Source organism: Oenanthe melanoleuca, chromosome 3, assembly GCF_029582105.1.
Source record: "Oenanthe melanoleuca isolate GR-GAL-2019-014 chromosome 3, OMel1.0, whole genome shotgun sequence".
Classification (NCBI taxonomy): domain Eukaryota; kingdom Metazoa; phylum Chordata; class Aves; order Passeriformes; family Muscicapidae; genus Oenanthe; species Oenanthe melanoleuca.
This window is the reverse complement of record NC_079336.1, coordinates 4,309,045-4,330,681: the sequence shown is the minus strand read 5'-3', so window position 1 is coordinate 4,330,681 and position 21,637 is coordinate 4,309,045. Positions and strand designations below refer to the sequence as shown.

The window sequence follows — 21,637 nt, the reverse complement described above, 5'->3', positions numbered from 1 at the left end:
GAGGAGCTGTGTCCTTCAGCTGCTGCTGGCTGAGGTATAACAGCTCTCCTGCCATGGAGCACTTTAGGATTGGAATAGTCAAGGTTGGAAAAGACCTTTAAAATCCTGTCCAAGCATCAACCCATCATCACCTTGTTCAGCACTAAACCATGTCCTCAAGTGCCACGGTCACTTATTTTCAGGACACTTCAGGGATGGTGACTCCATCACTTCCCTGTCCCAGTGCTTTACCACCCTTCCCCTGCAGCTGCTCTCTGTAGATGACACAAGGCATTCCCAGGAACCTTCCTAGCAGGGTCACCCTGCAGCAGTCCTGGCTTTCATGGCTTCCATGGGAGCTCCTGAGATCCCAAATTCCTCCCTGGCCAGGGCACTGACCCAACTGCAGCTGAGAACTGGGTTTGCTGATTCAGTAGAACCATAACACCAGGTTTGTGTGGTTGATTTTTAAGGTTTTGAGGAGGTAATCTATGGCCAAATTATAATTCCAGACCAACAAAAGAGCTGCAGCAGTTATTTTATTTATCAGTATATCTGGGGAAAAAAAAACCCAAACACACTTAAATTCCCTTCCCTTCCTGAAGTCATAGTTGTAGAGATAAAATTTTCTTGTGGGTACCTATATAAATAATCCTCAAATAGAACAAGCAGAGAGTTTAGAACTTTCTCAGAAAGCACAAAACACGAGGCTGGGGGGCAGTGGGAGCAGAGTTTTGTGTTTGGCTGTCCCTTGGTGACAATCAAGTGGTCAGTGTGAGGCTGCTGAGGTGTGACATTTCAGAGTCACATGGACTGCTGCCTCTTCTCCAGGCACTTCTCAATATCATCCAACACTTGCACAGCTGCTTTTGGAATACGAGTGCCTGGGCCAAACACATTGGCAACGCCGGCTTCATACAGGAAGTCATAATCCTGTTGGAAAAGAGATTTAAGATCTATAGTTAATGGTGAAACAGACAATTGATACTTGATTTATAACTGGGGCATGCTCTGTCCTCTATGCTGGGCCTGAAAAAGCAACAAGTCCCAGAGAGAGGCAGCACAGCTTCAAGGAAATGGGAAAAGGGTAAAAGAAGGTAGAAAAAGAAAAAAAATCAGTAGGAAAGGGTTTATTTCTTTAGAGTCAGATTAATGGCAATCCTTGGAAAGTATTCAAAAGTGAGTCTGAATAATCTAACCTAACCTAAATTTGATCTAACTTCTAATTTTGAAAATAGTACTTTAAACAAGGGCTTGGAGATTGCCAGTGGTCTCTTGAGTTAATCTAATTTTATGACTATCCTGAAATTTCAAAAATACTTGAGAACCAGCTCTGTATTCTCTCTTTCTTCTATATAGGATACATTACACCTTTACCAACCACAGGGTAGTAGCATCCCTTTGAGAGATACTGGACAGAACACAAATTATCTCCTAGAAAAATACTGAGTTTTCTTTGCTCAGTTTAGAATTCTATCATTCCGAGTACTTACTTAACTGCCTAGAAAAGGGAGAGGTGTGGAAAAAGGAAATAACAGGAGATTTACGTGCAAAATCAGTTTGGATCACTGTGTTCAGAGGATGGCTGTAAGGTCATGGAGACAGGCAGATTTTGCATCAGCTAAGGAAAATTTGAAGATGAAAACACAGATCTGACTGTAAGGGAATTCAACAAACTGCTCAGCAGTTTAGGAGAAAGCAGAGGGAATGAAGGAAATCCCTGATGATGGGGAAGGTGAAGAGAGGCAAAAAAGTGAGTGAAATGTGCAGCCTATGGATGATGGAACCTGTCAGGGGCCTTAGTCACTGGCTGTGGCTCTTCCCAACCATTGCCTGAAGTCAAAAGGTCTCTTAAAACAGAAGCCAGCCTGTACCAATGATATGCAAAGACAACAGAACATAAAGAACATGTCCCTGAAACTCATCTTTTCACAACACAGCTGCATATCCCATCCCACAAACACTCTAAGTTAAACCAGGGCATGGTTTACAGAAAGTCAGATTAGGGGGATCCCACCTTACAGATCTGTGCAGGCCATAGGGACTGTACAGAAGAGCCTTCACTGCTCTGACATTTCAGAACAGAGAAAACAGCTCAAACAGCTCAGACAGAGAGAAACCAGTCTCTCAGCTCGATGGAAATGCTGCTGCCCGTACCTGAGGGGGGATGACTCCTCCACACATGACCAGGATGTCGGGCCGGCCCAGGGCACTGAGCTCCTTGATGAGTTCAGGCACCAGCGTTTTGTGACCCGCGGCGAGCGTGCTCACCCCGACACAGTGCACGTCTGCATCCACCGCCTGCTGCGCCACCTCCCGCGGGGTCTGCGAGCAAACAGGGCTGGGACAGGGCGGAGCCACAGCCCGGGGGCTGGACAGGGATCCAGGGACAAGGGATGCACCGGGGTCTGTGAGCAAACAGGGCTGGGACACGGCACAGCCACAGCCCGGGGGCTGAGCACGCACTCCAGGGAAGAGGGATGCACCGGGAATGCCCAGTCCTACCTGGAAGAGGGGACCGATGTCCACGTCAAAGCCGATGTCTGCGAATCCCGTGGCGATGACTTTGGCTCCTCTGTCGTGGCCATCCTGACCCATCTTGGCAACCAGGATTCGAGGCCTGCGACCCTCACGGTCCATGAACTTGTTAACTCTGGTTGAAAACACACATTCTGTCAGTGAAAGCCACTGAGAATTGCTGGAAGTATTCCCACACATAAAAAAGGCACTTGCTGAAAGTGTAGGGTAATGTCATCAAATAAAAAGATCTTCTAAGACATGGTTTGGCTGTGCAGTCTGCACACTACATTAATATTCATGTTATGTTATTAACAACTCACTTCTTGTATTTACCAGCCTCAAAAATAAAATACCCTTTATTTAAAAAAATCTTCCACTATTCTTTTGCTTTCTAACAGGTAAAATACTGAATTCTCTGAGGGTTTAAAGACCTTAATTGCAACTCACTAAAACACATTTTTTAGTTTTTAAGAATAATTATGACCTATTATTTTATTTCAAAAGTACACACACATAGATGGGTCCTAGACATCACTTTGTGCATTATCATTCCACTGGGCAAAGATCTGTCCATGGAAGGATTATTGTATCTCCTGTTCTGTGCACTCATTTCACTGCCCCTCTTTCTTTGGAGAGTGGCAGTTCATGTTTCTGTTGTATTGATGCTACTGTGTAATCACAGCCTCAGATATTAACCTGCCACCTTACTGCTCATTATTCAAGTACCACCAGGATCTCTCTCTGGTTACAGGCTGGACTTACTGCTCTTAAAAGTCTTTTCCAACCTAAATGATTCTGTGATTCTATGTAAGAAAAGGAGCTACATCTTGATTTTCAAGGGGTTAGCTCAGTTCTCTTTCACAAAAAAGCTAATTAAAAATAGTTGAATTTAAATAGCTACAGTAAAAGAACAATGGTGACATTTCCTAGCACAACTACTTTCAAGTCAATCTAATCATCCCCACTGCAAAGCCATCAGTAATTCCCTTTGAGGAGAGCCTGAACTCTTTAATGGATAAACCCCAACACAGCAGGGACTGATGAGCATCGATTTGTGCTGCATCATCTCCCACAGCAGCAATTCAGGCTCTGTGCCCCCGAGGGCAGCAGTAAAGGCAGAAGCTGAGAAAAGGCCCAAGAGGTAACTGTTTTCACACATACCAACATCTTTGGATGCCTTCTCCATCGGGGTATGAGTAACACCCAAAGACTGGAGGTTGTAAGTGGATATCCAGACAGATTTTAGCAAGTTTCAGCAACAGTAAGAGTGAAATTGCAGAACAATTTAAGGGTAGATCAAAACGAGGTTTTGTACTATGAAGTGCTGGAAATATTTTAGAGATGACTGTTACACAGCCTTTAAAAGAAGAAACCAAATGTCCAGGGATTTCAGGCAATGTTTCTCAGCTTCTTAATCCTGTGGCTGCTTAGGCTATTTGAAAAAAACCCTGATATCATAACTTCACCTCAGTGAATTTTGTTTGCAAGCAAATACAACTTCAATGAAGATTTGACTTTGTCTTATTGTACTTAATCCTTGTCATTCTACTTCCTTGCTTAGGAGAGTGCTTTTGCAGGTCACTGTTTTCCCAGGGATGTCACCCAGGTTTGGGAAATGGTTATTTAGGGCACAGTCAGCAGCACATGTACCTCTTGGATTAAATAAGAGGCCATTCATGTTTGGCTACCTGGGGAGAGTTCTCACCTCTTGATGGCATGAAGGATTTCATCACTCTCCCCAAACTCCTGGCGATAGGCCCCGCTCACCATGCGGTCGCTGGCCCTGTGCTCCCCGAACACCTTCTTCATGGCATCTGTTATCTCCCCCACGGTGCACCTGAGGCACAGACAGAAAACACTTCTATTATCAGCAGGCTGAAATGAAAACAGAACACAGACACCACTGGCCCAACCATCTGCCTTGCTGCTGGACAAATTTACTTACATTGGTTTCTCTTTCAGTGCTGCAGCTCTTAACATCCAACTCACCCCACTGCCACCAACAGAACATGCAAAGGCATTTTTAAGAAAATACTTTACTGCTCATGTGAGAATTGATTTACAACTGACAAGGCAATGGGGAATGGCAAAATGCTTCAGAAAATTAAATCAGATTTTCTGAATGGGGATTTTTTTGGGAGGGCTTAGACTTTAGCATTTGGACTCATGCTAAAATACAAAATGATGCCTTGGGTTTTAGCTTTTATATTTTTCAGAATCTCTGCTGCTTAGTGTGTAACTCTGAAACTTCACATTAGGTGCTAATGAGTTCTCTTCACAGGGTAGTTAGACAAAACAATTCCTTTCTAGACAGAGAATTAAGGACAATTGGTACCCAAAGAGCAGAAACAATGGCTAAGGGAATGGAGGCAAGCCAGGGGGCTGAGATTTCATAGCCTGGGGCTGTGGTTGACAATTGACCCCAACCTGTAGATGAACCAAATCTTATAAAAGCATAAAACTCGTGACTGGGTGCAGCCCTGGCCAGGCTCTTGCACTGCCCAAAGTGTATCCTTTCAATAAATACTTATTTTATTCCTTTTGCTCTGTCTAGTCTCTGTTCCAGGTCAGCCTGTGTTTCGAAAATTGTGTCCCAAATCTCTGCAAACCTTGAAATCTAAAGCTTTTAAGTAATAACAGGAGTTTTGCTTTTAAACTTCTCATGAATACTTTCCTGCTGTTAACCAAGAAACATTTTTTAAAATCTCTGCCTCATATGCATCCACAATGGAATAGCTGTGTCTGGAGCTAGGAATACAGCCTCTTTTTTTAACAGTCTTTTTTTATCAGTCTGTATTTGTGTGTGGTTCACACCCAGCTGCAGAGCCTAAATACCAATTTGGAGAAGTGTGCCTGTTACAGCTTGTACCCTGTGTCTGCTCAGCCTCAGCTGCTGCTGCTCCTCTCTACATTTCCCCAGTAAGCAGAAGCAGCAGTGTGAAATCAGCAGAGGAAGTACCACAAGGATACACTGGGAAGAAAAATAAAAAGCAGTAGCACAAGAATCAATGCTGCATTTCTGCCTTCCCTTTCCATCACTGAACTGCAAGTCTGGAGAGGGACACAAAAACAGCACAGCAGGTGAGGAAGGAGGAGAGAAAGAACTTGGCATAACCTGTCCCATTTTCCTGTAATGGGGCTTCTCATGAGACATGAGACACAGAAGGGAGGTACTGCTCTCATTCCCTGTAATTTTAGATCTGCCTTATTTCTTGAGTTAGAATAACAACATTAACTTTTCTACTCATGTTTGTCAGCACTGAAATCTCTGTGCTAGTACACAGAATCTTTTCCATAGCCAGCACTGACAATTTTGTGCTGCTCACTTTATTCCAAGTGAGTTATATGACATCATGCTCAAAATCCATCTTTTTCCATTTTGCAGGAAAGAGGCGTCTCTCCCTCTCATGCTGGTGATACTGGCCCACTTGTTTACTACTTGTGAAGGGTGAATGTGTTAATTTTGAAAGCTTTTCCCATGTTGCCCCCAACAGGAAGGCTCCCTGTCCATGTTTCTAGAGCTCACAATCCTCCTTCAGAGGATTCAGTGTCAGATGCCACAACAGTTTCTCTCTGTGGTCACATCCCATATATACTTTTAGGGCAGAATTAAGTTTTGTCTGGAACTTACAAAGTGCACCTTCAGTCCATTAATGCTTTTGCAATTAATAAAAACGAGGTCACCAAGGGGAGAAACTAGGAGTTAACTGGTCAATTTTGGTACAGAAGATATGAATCCCTTGTAAATCTAACACTGCCCTCCTGTGACCTTCCTAGTTCAAAGAGAAATGTACACATACTGCTGGAGGTTCCTGACAGGCTCTGGTTAAATGTATTTAAAATACAGTTATTTAAGTATTCTAGGAATGGGAATGAATGAATTTGAGACATGACAGTAAAAAAAAGAGCAGCACCCCAATAAGGAGTGAATTTGGTTTGTTCATATTTGGGTCATTTAGTTAATTAAGGAACAGATAGACAGGATCTATTCTAGAGACTGATGCTGACCTTGAAATAGGAAAGAAAACAGCCTCAGAAGCACCTTCGGTGAAAAAAGGAACTGTTCCACTGGACTCTAAGGATGCCTCACACTGCTCAAGAACATTTCTTACAACTTTGCCTGACTAAGCAAACTGATTTCTCCTTCAGCTGAAAAATGTTTTCACACCAATCTGTGGTGCAAGGAAAGAAAAGCAACAGAGCATGATAAGACTGTGAATATCCATTTTCACATCGCAGACACTTCTTAAACTCCTTGACCCATGAAACAGCTGAGTGACAGAGAAACCCAGTTATGTCCTGGAACTGGTAAGAATAGGAGTTTAAACAGCAGAATGTGTATGAAGAGCCTCATTTCATATCAGATTCTTTATATCTGTAGTGTTCCCTGTGAGAAATCAAAGCAATGCCTTAAGAAGCTGTAAAATACAATAATAGTGTACCTTACAATGTGAAAGTGCAGCCATTATTTATTTCCACCTCTAAAGAAAAACCCCAAAACTCCGATCTTACTGACACCACACCCAAGAAAAGTTAAAAGGTGAAAATGAACCATTAATTTTTAAATAAGAATTGGCTGTTCAACCCCACCCCCAGTACCTGGCACGTGCTGCTTCCACTGCCAGAGCAAGTAAGTTGCCTTCCCCAGTGGCAGCACACTGTGTAAGAGCAGCCAGGGACTGCTGGGCTGCTGCTTGGTCCCTGCTGGCCTTCACCTAAAGTGCAGGAGAGAGACATTCAGTTCAGACACACAAAGTGAAATGGGAAGTAGAGTGTGGAAGACTGTCTAATTTGAAATATTAATTCTGGATGTGGAATTGTCAATATCCACTTCCTACTTCAATGAGATTAGAAGTCAAAAGGCATCTCGGACCTTAGGATGTGAACAAGTCTATAACATAACCCTAAACAATTTAATCTACATTTTCACTGATTATGAAATTGGATATTGATTTCTGGTTCTGTAACCCTAGTAACTCTTGAAGCACCCAACAGTGAGTGATTAAGCAATCTAAGGCTTTTAGAGCAAAACATTGCATAGATGGTTTCTACCTTATTTTCAGAACATTTAAAACTCTCAGTTTTCAAAGGTTGGATATACAGATATAAATTCCAGTTTCTCCACTAATGACCAGAGTGGACTCTCAGAAATTGGAAAGTCAAACTTCTGGCAAGCTGCCTTTACTCAATTTCTGTCTGCAGTCACAATAAAACTCATTTTTAAGAAAGTTGCTCCCACCTTATTGATTTTCTCGATCTGCTTGGCACGGACTGCAGAGTTATCAATGGCCAGAACTTCCACTGTCTCCTCTTTCTCTAGCTGGTGCTTGTTCACTCCAACAATTACTTCAGAACCTATTTCCAGTGGAAACACCAGAAACTCAGAACACATTTGCAAACTACTGTGAAAAGACACAATGTTAACAGGACAAGAAGATTTTGAGCATTATTATGCATTGCTTTGCTTACATCACCATATACATTTCAAATATGTAATATCTGCTCTTATAGAATTGATTTAAGTCTGCATTTTCCAGATTTTTTTATGATGAGAGATTAAATGCATGAACATTCAAATCAGTGAATACTGCAGCAGAAAAAAAAAATTAAATGGAACAATATTTATCGTGCAAATTGATTTAGTAACAAGTCCCTAAAATTGGCTATTTTTATCTTTTTAAGCTTATATAAGTGCCTGACAGAACTAAGCAGAAGTGCTGGTCTCCTACTCTGCATTTACTTTTCTGATTTAACAGATAAATAAGAAAGTGAAGTTCCTACCTAAAACTACTTCATGTGCATAAAAATTAATTTATCATGTTGGAAAATTTTATTTTAGATTTCAATCAGTATGGATTTATCAGCTATTTTTATTTGCAGTGCCTGATAACATTAATATGCTCTTTGAAACAACATGAAGTAATTTACCTACTGAGAGAAAACACAGAACTTCACTGATTATTCTTTATTGGTCTTAATTAAGACCTGCTTCAAATTTATCCACCATACAAAGAAGTCCATATTACTTCTTTCATGTTTAAGTTATCCCTAGTTTCTGTTCCTGAATTACTATTGGAATGCAGATTACAAAAAGAGGAATAGAGTTTTAAGCACACACGTATAAGTATCTCCCCAAATACTTACTCTATGAGTTAATATATGTATGTATGGCAGACAAGAAGCTGCATCATCCTCTGCTATGATCTGACCATTCAGGAAAAACGGGCAGCTCTCCAGAAAACCCAGGAATTTGGGCAGCTATGGTGAGTATCGCCATCTGGTGGCATTTCTGCTTTTAAGCTCGGGAACCACAGTTTAAAGCTCCTATCAGAAATAAGCAATTCACTACTGAAGGCTCCAAACACTCCTTTAAAATGGTGTTTCTACTGCTTTGTCATCTGATCTTGAACATATCAAGCAAGACTTTTCACACTGGTGCTGTGTTTTGTACATGCTTGTCTCTTTCCAGAGCTTTCTCTGACATAAAACCATCACCATTTGTTCTATCACTCACAATCTGCTACTCCTAAACTGAGAAATTAAAAAACCACAATGAACACGTGTGTAAAAAACTTTTATACTGAAGTATCCCATTGACACTTTTTCCTTCTTTAATCCCCCTGCTCATACCAGAATCAATCCTGGCTTGTCTCCGGGCTGCACACTCTTCAATACGAAGTTTGGGGATCCCCTCAGCGACAGCTTTGGCCATTCCACCCATTTCTTCTATCTCCTCAATAAGCTGAGAAATGAAGAGGATTGAGACAGTGAGTAGTATCAAGGTTTAAAAATTGAGCTTTGTACCTGTGCTACCACCCACATTTTCATGAAATGTTATTTATACAGTTTTGTGCTCTAAACTGTGTTTTGTACAGTTTCTTTACAAAGACATCACTGAAGCAGAAGTGTAAAATAATTCCTTGATTAGAAATTACCAATTTATCAAGCAGTCCCTTAGAAGACATTTCTCAAAACTCCTATTTTCCTAAAATTTTCCCAGAGAAGGTTTTGCAAGCTGACCTTTAAAGCAGCTTCATAGACATCGTTGGTGAGGCACTCCATGAGGTAAGATCCCCCCCAGGGATCTGCCACTTTGGGAATCCCTGATTCCTCCTGGATTATGATCTGTGTGTTGCGGGCAATGCGAGCACTCTTGACTGTGGGCAGCCCCAGGGCCTCATCAAAGGAATTGGTGTGCAAAGACTGCGTCCCTCCGAACACCGCAGCCATGGCTTCGATGGTGGTGCGGATCACGTTGTTGAAGGGATCCTGGAAGGAAAAGGGCAGCTCTGAACTCAGTGGTTCTGCCACGGAGATGAGGCAGGTTAGTCATTATTGCAAAGAAACAAATGCAGAATTGCCCACTGAAACACTGTAATCAGAACAATAGCTGAAAAAAACCCCAAATCAAACTGATTTATCACTTGTCGATATGTTAACAAAGAGATTAATCCATGAAGAAAGCCAAAATGGTGACTGTGCAAGTAAACTGTTCACAGTAACAAATCAAAGTCTAATTTATATTTAGTAGAGTTTTAAAGAACTCAGTGACTCCAAATCAGAGAGGATGGAACAGTAGGCCTCCAAATCCAGAATTCCACTGTCTAACATGTGTCAGACAAATTACTAGTCAAGATGTGTTTTGGAACTAAACGTGCTTAAATATTTTCATTCATGACAGCATCACATAAGGTAATTACAGAAACCTGTGATTTGGATAGGTAAGAATGTAAAACATAATTTATGAATAGATACCTATCTGAAAACATGTTAAGTGTATTTGCCCTCTGAAACCTACAAGGAGAAAATACTGCACACTGAGAAGATATATTAAGATAAATCACAATGTTTAGACAAAAAGAAACAGTTATGATCTAGCCAGATGGACATTGGAAGACAATTGAATATAGTTTTGGTAATAATAACATTTTTACACTCCCACAATACTTTCAATTGGAGGACCCATAGAGGGGACTGTTCTGAAGATTCCATTGTTTTAGTTTTACTGTGTTGTTACAGTGTAAGTAAACATTACATTTACTTAAAAAAAAACAACAACAACAACAAAAAAACAAAACCCAAAAAAACAAGGCACAGAAGTCAACAATGATTGCAATCCCAGCCTAAAAATAAAAATAATTCCTACTGCATGACTTTGAGCAGCAGGCATTGGGATCAGAGCTGGGAAACTGTGTGCACTCCAATGATTAACCTCCTTGCTGTAATGTAACTCAGCAGGAAGAGCAGAATGCACCCAGTTTCAAAGGAGCAGATGAGCTGTAACCACGACTTCTCTCTTCAGCACTGAGCATCAGGGGCCTGAGTGACTCCCTTGGCTGCTCAAATGAATTCTCAAGCCAGTGATCCTGGGAAAAAAGTGCCTCTACTTGCTGACTGCACTGCATTTTGGAAGGATAACTCACTGGACAAATCCAAGAGAGAGCTTCATCCTGTGAGTCCTGAGTTGACATAAAGGTGCCAGTATGTGCATTTGTCAGACTCAGAGGACAGCTGCTGCACCTTTGTGAGTAACACCAGTAGCCCCCTTTAAGACACACAGCATGAGAACACCTTTAAGTAAGGAGGTTGATAAGAGTATAATTTCTAACCTGCTCAGTGAGTGACCAGCCTGAAGTCTGACAATGAGCTCTCAGCAGAAGAGATTTGGAATCCTTGGGCTTAAACATTTTCTCAATCAAGTGAGCCCACAGCCGCCTCCCAGCTCTCAGCTTGGCTATTTCCATATAGAAGTTCATGCCAATTCCCCAGAAGAAAGAAAGCCTGTAATAGGAGAACATGAACAGAATATAACATTGAATCATTTTAATAACTCTGGACCAGTAATGGAGAAGCCCTACAGCAAGGTCTCTGATTAATGTACTTTCATAGTTGATGGGAATGTTCCTATTTGCTTGTATGTGTAAAAATATTGAATTTGATATTAAACTCTATAGAGGTTTTACCAAAAAAGAGTTTTATACTTGCAAATTTCTTGAGCTCACCTAGGTGCAAATTCATCAATAGTGAGGCCAGCTTTAAGTCCAGTTCTGCAGTACTCCAAGCCATCTGCTATGGTATAAGCTAATTCCAGGATGGCATCAGCTCCTGCCTCTTGCATGTGGTACCCACTGATGGAAATGGAATTAAATTTTGGCATATACTGGGGAAAAAAAAAAAAAAGACACAACAGGGTATAACAGCAGAAGGGAGGATCAAATACTTATTCTATCAACATTAGCACAGAATCACAGAATGGTTTCACTTGGAAGGGAGTTAAGGTCATCTAGTTTCAACACCGCCTGCTATGGGCAGGGAAACCTCCCACTATCCCAGGTTGCTCCAAGCCCCATCCAACCTGACCTTGGACACTTCCAGGGATGGGACAACCACAGCTTCTCTGGGTTCTCTGCCAGGGCCTCAACACCCTCACAGGGAAGAATTTCTTCTAACATCTAATCTAAATTCTCTTTTAGTTTAAAAATGTTCCTCCTTGTTCTGTAACTATCTTTATAAAAATTTGTCATTATTGGTGTTAAATGTTGCTCTCAATCTATTTTATAAACCCCCTTTGGATACTGAAAGGCTGCAGTGAGGTCCCCCTGGAGCCTCCTCCAGGCTGAACATCCCCAGCTCTCTCAGCCTGTCTCCAGGGCAGAGGTGCTCCAGCCCATTCTCTGAATTCCTTGTTGAATGCAAATTCAACCCATCTCTACAAAGATGTGTTTGCAGATCTGGTCTGACTCAAACTTCACATTTATATGATAAGTGATGTTGGATCTTAACTTCTCCTGCTGGCCCTTTCCACAACCACATTACTATTCTCTATGACTGTTCTTCAAATGCCTCAAAAACAGTTAACCTAATAATAGCAGTTATACATTTAAACAATGAATACCTTTGAGGTGTACTGGAAGATGTCAGCAATGATCTTCATGGATGGTTCTGGGGGGAAAATGTAGGTATTTCTGACCATGAACTCCTTCAGGATGTCATTCTGGATAGTCCCTGTCAGCTTGGCCTGAGGCACTCCCTGCTCTTCCCCAGTCACAATGAATGTAGCCAGCACAGGAATGACTGCCCCATTCATTGTCATGGAAACTGACATTTTCTCCAAAGGAATTCCATCGAAAAGGATTTTGGTGTCTTCCACTGTGTCGATGGCAACTCCAGCCATTCCAACATCTCCTCGAACTCGGGGATTGTCTGAATCATACCCACGGTGGGTGGCTAAATCAAAAGCAACTGATAATCCCTGCTGGCCAGCTACATGAAAAAGAAAGGAAAAAACCCAAAAAACAACAAAGAGAGACAGTCAGAAGGCTTGAACAGACTTGCATTAGGATGGGATCTAAGTTCATTAACTCTATTTTACATGATTCAGGATTGATGATGATTCAGGCAAACTAAATTTTGATGTTAAACACTGTTCCCTCTCCAAATCTGTCCAAGGCCTAGTAGTCTTTAACTTTATATGAAAAAGTTTTTAACTGGGAAAAAAAAAAGCCAAAAAGGTAGTCCTTACTGTACTTTAAAAATTGCTGAATAACAGCTTATTCACAAGTTATAAATATGCTTAGACAGGAAGTATAAGAATTTATACATGTAACTCATCTTGGCTTAGCTAGGAACAGAAGTGCCATAACCTCTGTCAAGTTACTTTCTCTTTATCACAAACTAAACACATACAGCCTGTTCCCTGGCTCTACTGACACATGTTGCTATCTGTAAATCTGCTGTAAGAGAAAATTATTCATATCAAGTAGGGACCAGGACAGCCAGAGCTCTTGTTGATGCAACCTGAAAGCAGAACCCAAAACTCCGCTGTCCCCAGGCATTCCCCTCTGTGAGCCCCAGGTAATCACTTCTGCTTCAGCTCTGTGATCTCAGCAGCTTGAACCCCGGCATGGATCCAAATTATGTCTATGAGTTAAGGTGCAATAGCTAAAACCAGCATTTACCACATTCATTCTCCACAGCAAAATGAAACAAAGGCACTTCCAGAAATGATCCAATTTCCCAGGAATAAAGCAAGTGCCACTGGGAAGACCTTATCAGAAATCCAAACTCACAATGCAGACTAATCACATTTGCCATATAACTGACTGCATTCATGTCCCCCATTGCTTCACAAGGCAGTGCTGCTTCCCAGACCAGCTGCCCCACCTTTGATGTTGTCCTTGTAGAACTTGTTGCTCTCCTCCACTGTGCTGAACCCAGCATACTGGCGGATGGTCCATGGCCTGTACGTGTACATGGTGGGGTAGGGCCCTCGAGTGAAAGGCTTCACCCCTGGCAGCTCCTCAGGGAAGTCTTCTGTGTCCCTTTTGGAGTATAGAGGCTTGATGTCAATCCCTTCTGGGGTGTGCCAAATTAAATCCTTTGGGTTCTTGCCTTTCAGCTGCTTCTGAGCCAGGGCAGCCCACTCGGGGTGCAGCGGCTGCCGGTGCAGGGCGCGCCAGGCCAGGCGCGCGCAGCGGCGCGGCCGCAGCCGCAGGGCAGCACCCCCGGCCCTCAGCATGGCTCTCCTCGCAGCCTGGGCCAAGCTGGACAAAAGGAAAAACAGCATTTGCCATTAGCATATGCATATTATAGGAGATCTGAGGATGGAGAGGTCAAGTAGTTTGCTAAAGCCAAAACAATCCCTCAGAAGATAAATGAAACGTTGTTCACGTACTGGTTTGACAGACAGCCTTTCCTCTTGCCTTTCAATCAGGAACAGAGTTCAGGGAAAATACTATATTTTTCTCTAACCAAGGAAAACATTCCCACAACTTATCTACATGCACATCTGAGATGTGTAACTCATTTCAGTCCCTCAGCATCTCCGTCATTAATCAGCCACTGAAAAGCCAGCATGAGCATGAAGATGGCATGGCCAGCTGCCCTCTCACCTTCACATCTCTCTCATCTAGGAATTCCATAATGTCAAAAAGTGATGCTTTTCCGGGGATGGGGCAGCTACAGCTTCTCTGGGAAATGTATGCCAGTACCTCACCATCCTCACAGGGAAGAATTTCTTGCCAGTACCCAACATCAAGGAGGTGCTCTGCAAGAAGTGAGCAGTCAGAAAATTGCTGATATAATCATACACTTTGGAGAAGATGGCTTGGGCTGGATGGAAACTAGATATAGGTTGAAAAAGAAAGGAGAAAACAAAAGTGGTACGTGAGAACACAGGGATAATACAAACTGCAGAGCTTGTCCCACAATACATGAGACTGATAGGGGCAATAATGTCAACAATTCCCTGTGAGGGTGGGGAGGCCCTGGCACAGGTTGCCTAGATAAGCTGTGGCTGCCCCTGGATCCCTGGAAGTGTCCAAGGCCAGGTTGGACAGGGCTTTGAGCAGCCTGGGACACTGGAAGATGTCCCTGTCCAGCAGGGGTTGGAATGAGATGATCTTTCAGGTCCTTTCCAACTCAAACCAGTCTGAGTTCAGTAACTCCTAAAAGCTGTAAGCTCTTTTGCTTCTGCTCTCCATACCTTATCCTTGCACTTCCTTACAAAAACAAAACCTTTACAGCTTGGATCTAAGGGTCAGTCACCTCTTCACTGCCTCATCTCTTTCAGAACTCCTAAGAAACACACACTTCCCTGACACCTTTATGAGAAATCCTGCATAAAACTGGAAAGCACCTGTATCACTGCAGCAACACCCTCCAAACGTGTTTTGATAATATATATGCTAAGTGTGGCATGCCTATAACCTGAGGAGCACAGAGGAGCTGCTGAGGAGCACTGGAGCACTGCAGGGATGTGATGCTGCAGCCAGGATGGAAGGCAACCTGTGCCCACACCCTGCATGGGTCACAGGATGGGTCAGTTTGGGAGGGATCACAGGGGCTCATCTGGTCCAAACTCCCTGCTCAAGCAGGATCATCCCAGAGCTCAGGGCACAGGATTGTGTCCAGACAGTTCTGGAATATCCCAGTGAGGAGACTCCAGCCCCTCTCTGGTCTCTGCTCAGTGCTCAGTCACTGCACAGTAAAGAAGTTCTGCCTCCTGTGCAGCTGCAACTTGCTGGGATCAGTCCCTGCCCGTTCCTCTGGTGCCATTGCTGGGCCCTGGAGCAGAGCCTGGGACTGCTCTGACCTCCCTGCACACAGGGACACTCAGGGACAGACAGGGACACTCAAGGACACTCAGGGATGAGGTTCCCTCTCAGGATCTCCTCTCCAGGCTGAACAGCCCCAGCTCCCTCAGCCTTTCCTGGGCAGGGAGATGCTCCAGTCCCTTCATCACCTTTGTCACCCAGCACTGGACACTCTCCAGGAGCTCCATGTCTCTCCTGTCCGGAGGAGCCCAGAACTGGACACAGCACCCCAGATGTGCCTCAGCAGGGCTGAGCAGAGAGCCAAGCAAAGCTGCTAGCAATGCTGGCAATGCTCTTCCTAACGCACGCTGGGATCATTCCTGCCCCGGTGTTTCACGCTGCATTTACCCTTGTTCAGTTTCAGACAATTCTTCTCAGCCCATCTGCCCTCCCCTCACCCCGAGGGGACCCCAGGGCCGCCCTGTCAGCCCCTCTCCGCACCTCTCCCCCCTCAGCGCCCACAGCCGGACAGGAACGCTCCGCTCTCCGCCCCCAACACGCCCCTCGGGCGGCCAATGGGGACGGGGGCCCGGGCCGGCAGCTGGGATAGGGGATAAGGACAAGGACAGGGGCAGGGCTCGGGGGTCCGGACAGGGACAGGGACACGGAAAGGGATCGGGATCGGGACAGGGATGGGGCTCCCCCCGTTACCTGCCACCGGCCCCGCCGTCAGCGCGCGGACCCCGCGCACGCGCGGTGGGCGGGAGCGGCGTTGCGCGTGCGCCGCGGGAGCGCGGGTTTGTTTTGTAACGTCCCGGCGGGCTGAGGCGGGAGCGGCGGCGGCGCTGAGGAGGGGGAGGCAGCGCCGGGAAGGTGAGGCTTGGAGCGAGGGGAGCCAGGATGAGGGAAGGGTTTTGTGGAGGTGTTATCCGCCATGCTATCCGGCAGCACCGGCGTTTGGGGATGTAAGGGGTTATGGGTGGGGAGGACTACAACTCCCAGCATGCACTGCGACGGGAAGACAGTCTTTGGTTGCGGGGGGGGGGAGGAGCGATACATGCCGGGAGTTGTAGTCCATGTGCCTTATTGCGGTCCGCTGTGAAAACTGTCCCACAGCATCCGTAGTTATGGAGGTGGGGACGGGCAGGGTTTATTTACCTGGTTATTAGCTGGTGTGGAGCTTATTTACCTGGCATAAGGTTTATTTATCTGTTTAGACCTCACTAACTCGGTCGGGGCTTATTTGTCTGGTGTAAATTTCGACACTTGCCTGGTGGGAAGTGACAGGACCTGAGTGAGGGAAAAAGTGGCCTGAGAGGGTGAGGGAAAGGCTGAATAAATCTGAGTCATGGTGCTTTAGAGACGAGAAGGGTGGTGGGGTTTGTGGCTGCTCCCTTTTGTGTGACTGCTTTCTCTCTGTCTCTATAATAATAGAAGAAATTTAGGTTTAAACTGCATCAGAGACCATTGTGTTAAGGTGCTAAGCTAAAAAGTTCTTGGTAATTGGATGACTGCACTGAAGATTAGAAAGATAAATCACAGAATGGTTTGGGTTGGAAGAGACCTTAGAGATCATCTATTTCCAACTCCTTGCCATGGGCAGAGACTTCTTCCTAATAGGGATGCTTTTTTAGTGGTCCTATATTTAGGTAAATTTATAGGATTTGGGCTCAGGTTAGCAAATATTCAAACGTTTCATCTCATTTAGGCTCATTTGAGGCTTATTGGGTTGAGGCCAATTTCCATAATTTTGTTTTTTAAAGTATGGTTTGCACTGTATGGGTTGTAATTGCTGGGTTTTAATTTTGTCTTTGTTTCCTCCTATTACCCTTGGTTTACAGGTAATGAAACCTTGCCACACATCTTCCAATAAAATGGGGAAACCAACTGGTGGAAGATCAGCAAAAAATCCTTTGAAGCCACAAAATCAACAAGGGCCTTCTAGGAAAAAAAAGGGAACAGATGAACAAGAAAGAAAGCAAAGTAAAAAAAAGCAGGTATTCATTATTTGGATCAAACAAAGTAGAAAAGTAACTGGGGAGTGTGGGGGGGAAGGGGAAAGAGGTTTTTTTCCCCCCATTTTTTAAATTGGAATTTACAGAGAAGAATTCATTAACTAAGCACAGTCATCTTGAGGAAATGCCCAATATGAAGAGTTCTTTTGAGCTCTTCAATAAAGCTTTTTTTGTTTGTGGTCAGTGTCAAAGACTTTAGTCAGATGATGCTGGCATAGTGAGTTCATAGGAGCAGGTGAATGATTGCACAGCAGAGGATGTTTCAAAATTGCCACATCCTCAATGTAGATTTTTCCCTTCAGCAGGTCCGTCAGACAGTCAGAAGGGAAGTTAAGGAACTGAAGGACTGTTCTCCTGCAGGTAGGGTCCTGTTATTTCTTGTTAAATCTGAGCTGTTTTACACCTTTGACTCCAGTCTGACTGAATTGAGTCACAAAGCTGTCTGTCCAGGTTTGACAAGTCATACCTTTCCCTTTTTTCCTTTGTGATAACAGGAGGAAATGGTTCTTCAAAAACAGTGAAGTTGTCCAGTGCTGCAATAGGATCTTGGCAGCCTCTCTCAGAGAGCAGTAGGCTGTTCCTGGAAAATATAATGGATTCAGTAGTACTGTAAGTGCCAAATATCCTGGTGGTTCTTCTTTGTTTCCTCAAGGAACAAAGTAAAAATCATAGTATTACTTGAGATGGAAGTCAGCATGGTTTTTGGCATGTTCTTTGTGCTTGCAGGCTTTATGATGGAAATTCTGCCTCTATTTTCTTTCCAGATCTGTTTTGTCCCAACAGAGGGAGGGAAAAGATGATGTTCAGAAGCACCTCAATGTACTGAAAGAAAGGTAAGAAATCATAAATAAAAAAAAAAAAAAAAGGAAAGAGATGTCTCCTACCCAGTTGTTTTGTACCATACTTTGAGGGTGAGCTGAAACTCTCTCTCTGACATATACATATCTAAATATATCTATATATATATCAATATCTATATATCTGTATATATATATATATATACATATTTATATACACACACACACATATATATATATATATATAAAGCTATGTATCATGTTTCATAAAAGCATTTTCAGGTTTTACTAAAATAATCATCATTTGGAAGCAGCTAAAAATCCTCCTCTTAGAACTTAATTTGTAAAGCAGAAGGGTCAGAATTGGAAAATATTAGGAAAATATTAATTAATATCATTTTATAGTAAGGGAGTGTCAAGGCCAGTGGAATATAAATCACAAGATCAGTGCAATAGCAAACATGAGACTTTTGGGATTTCTTGTTCCTGATTCCTTCCTTGGACACCTTTTCCACATGATTTTGGAAAACAAGGCAGTTTTTCCTTCTCTCTGCAGTTTTCTACTTCACTGGTAGCAATTAAATTTAAAATTGTAGTGAAATTAGTTTTTCTCCAGAATTTTCTTTTTGCTTTGCAAAGAACTCCAAGCGAGTCATGCTTTCTTTTTTTTCTGGAATTAAAGGGTGCTGAGAAGTGTCAAGACTTTAAAGGTGCCTCCAGGGAAGCTGGACAACCTGAAGAATATCTCAAGCCTTCAAATGGCAGAGAAACAAATGCTTGAGACAAATGAGGAGTGTTTGCTACAACTGGAGGTATGAAAAGCAAGGAAGGGAAAAAATTACCTCACCACACTGCTGGGTGTGCCTGTGCTGTTGTGGAGGAGTGTCTATCATTGTCACCCACCGTTGCTGCAAAGCTCTGTCTCTTTCTGGATGCTTTTTCAATGACTCAGTGTGTTTTGTGGGAAAGACTCACCATCTGTAAAGTAAATTTTCTTCTGGTTTTGTGTCTGTTTCGTTTCAGGAGGAAATAACTGAAGCGGAGAGATCAGCAGAGCGCATTGAGGAAAATACTCAGCAGCTGCAGTACAAAATCCAGGTGCTCAAGAACCAGTTAGAGAAAGAAGAAAAAGAGGCCAAGAAGGTATTTTTCATAAATACTTGACTTCCTGACTTCCAGAGTTTTCTCAAACCAACTGTTTCTCAGGCAGTGTCGTTTAAGGAGGGCCTCATTTGCCTTTGGGAATGGATCTTCTTAATCTTTCCAATTTCAGTTGCAGAATTAAAAATTTTGGTTTTAGAAGTTGGACAATGGCAGACAGGTTATCTTCCTACTTGTGTGCCTGATATTTGGGAGTTTGGATTGTTTTTTCATTCTCTTCTTTTTCTAGGTATTCCAGGAAAATGGCAGGGGAGCACTCCGCCTCCCAGAACTCCCCAAGCACAGTTTGCAGGCACCCACTTTGCAGGTGAGTGTGTAATATCTGTTTATCTTTTCAGAGACACTTTGGTTATGAGGAGGAAGGCAACAGAATGTGCTTTTATCCCTTAACCTCTGCCAGAGGGAGCAATTCGGAAAATTCAGAGAATTTGAATAGGTTTTCATTTTTCTTTTTAATTTTTTTTCTTTTCATTGAGAGCTATATCCTTATGTTTTAAAATCCTAAAAAACACCTCATTCCTAGAACTGTTCAAGGCCAGGTTGGATGGGGCTCTGAGCAATCTGGGATAGTGGAACCTTGTGGGAGGTGCCCTGCCCATGGCAGGGGGTTGGAACAAGCTGGTCTTTAAAGTCCCCTCCAACCCAAACCATTCTGTGATCTTATGATTTAAACATAGTGTATCTTTTCCTAGAAATCCTGTGGCCCTAGGGAACTTGTAATTTCTGAAATATGTTCTGACTTGTTCTGTGACTTGGAATTTTTTTTGTTTAGCTGTATCTGGGCTACATGAAGGTGAAATTCCTGTTCCACTTGACAAAATCTAGGTTTTTTTTATTTGTTGTCTGTCATTCTTTCCTTCTTTAGGAGGAAATTTTGAAGGTAAAGAATCAGAAGGGCCTTTTAAAGGATTTGAATGCTATTCAGCAATCTGCTGACTTGAAGAACTTGTTAACCCTTGTTGAAAAGACCTATGAGAAGGTGGATTTGCTTTGAGAAGCCAAAATGTGTGAAGTCTCCATGCTGAGTTTGGAATCTGCTTTCTTTCTAATGGGCTTCCTTTTGTGACTGCTGAATTTCTGTTAAAACATTTTCTGTTTACATTGGTATAGAAATCTGTACATACATTTTGGGACTCGAGATTTAAGTCATTTGTCAAGGTTTTTTTGGGTTTTTTTGAACTGTGATGGCATCTAATAATGATATATCCTGTCTTAGGAGAAGGGAGGGAAATGGATGCTGGTGTTTTTACAGAATAAGGGAACTGTTCCATTGATTTGCACTTCTATATCTGTAAATCACTGAAGGCAGTGCCTTTTACCAAAGTAGATTTATCACGGGTTTAATCCTTAAACAGGTAGTAAAAATAAACTTATCTAATAATCAGTTGTAAATACCCTGTTCAATTTATTATTTTTTAATATAGAGCTCTCAGTTAAAATCGAAAAATTTTTATCAAATGTACAAAATTGTTTTTATGTTTTCATTACTTAATACATAAAAACAACATCAAGTACTTTCTCAGGTTCAATTAGCTGCTGGAAGATAGCAGTGCTCTTTACAATGACTTACCTCATAAACTTGTTTTTCTGTTTAAAAGCTACTGCTACTCTTAATGAGACAAAACCTAATTATCTCTCTTCCATGAGGGCTTGAAAGCCTCTCTGGAGTTAGAATAATGGAATATCTCAAGTTGGAATGAACCTATAGTGCTCTCTGAGTCCAGCTCTCTACACCTCACAGAATTGCCTAAACCATGTAGGATCAGGAAAACCAAGGTGCTTGCTTTACACTGAATTACAGGTAAAGGAATATAATTATTTAGAATATTTCTCAAATTTGTGATCACTTGACAAGGGAAGCATATACTGATATAACAATTACACCAAAATAATTTAATCCAGAGTGTTGGTTAAAGATTTTCCTGCATGCCAGGAAAAGGTTAAGTAAAGATATACTCCTTTGCTTTCATTAAGGGTGATTTACTGTGTGGGTTTTGAACTTCCTGAACCACATAGAGTTCTTTTCCTTTTAAAATTTTTTTATTTTGAAAAGAAAGTGTGGAGAAGGGCAGTGAGTAGGAGTCAGATTCAGCTTCCACACAAGGAAGTTGAAATAGTAACTGAAGAATGA

At 42.7% G+C, this 21,637-nt stretch overlaps 2 protein-coding genes across 3 annotated transcripts; one reads left to right on the top strand and one right to left on the bottom strand.

The window, feature by feature from the left end:
• Positions 1-505: 505 nt before the first annotated feature.
• MMUT (methylmalonyl-CoA mutase) lies at positions 506-16,388 on the bottom strand. Of its 2 annotated transcripts, none has more exons than XM_056488249.1 (13): positions 16,035-16,388; positions 13,663-14,042; positions 12,395-12,762; positions 11,502-11,659; positions 11,109-11,280; positions 9,520-9,768; positions 9,130-9,241; positions 7,739-7,854; positions 7,099-7,214; positions 4,205-4,336; positions 2,485-2,632; positions 2,137-2,304; positions 506-912 (listed from the first exon to the last, which is right to left on the bottom strand). In XM_056488249.1, the coding sequence occupies exons 2-13, from the start codon at positions 14,015-14,017 to the stop codon at positions 784-786; spliced, it is 2,223 nt and encodes a 740-aa protein (XP_056344224.1). In that variant the 5' UTR covers positions 14,018-14,042; positions 16,035-16,388; the 3' UTR covers positions 506-783. The 2 variants fall into 2 exon arrangements, with proteins under 2 accessions (XP_056344224.1, XP_056344223.1); XM_056488248.1 differs by having other exon boundaries at positions 16,245-16,388.
• Positions 16,226-21,558, top strand: CENPQ (centromere protein Q). The gene is given in 12 exon segments (XM_056488253.1): positions 16,226-16,273; positions 16,275-16,317; positions 16,320-16,406; positions 16,751-16,806; positions 17,375-17,530; positions 17,851-17,908; positions 18,043-18,157; positions 18,313-18,381; positions 19,028-19,157; positions 19,369-19,488; positions 19,736-19,813; positions 20,372-21,558. Coding segments are annotated over 12 exon segments (1,089 nt in total). The 3' UTR covers positions 20,501-21,558.
• The last annotated feature ends 79 nt before the right edge of the window (positions 21,559-21,637 follow it).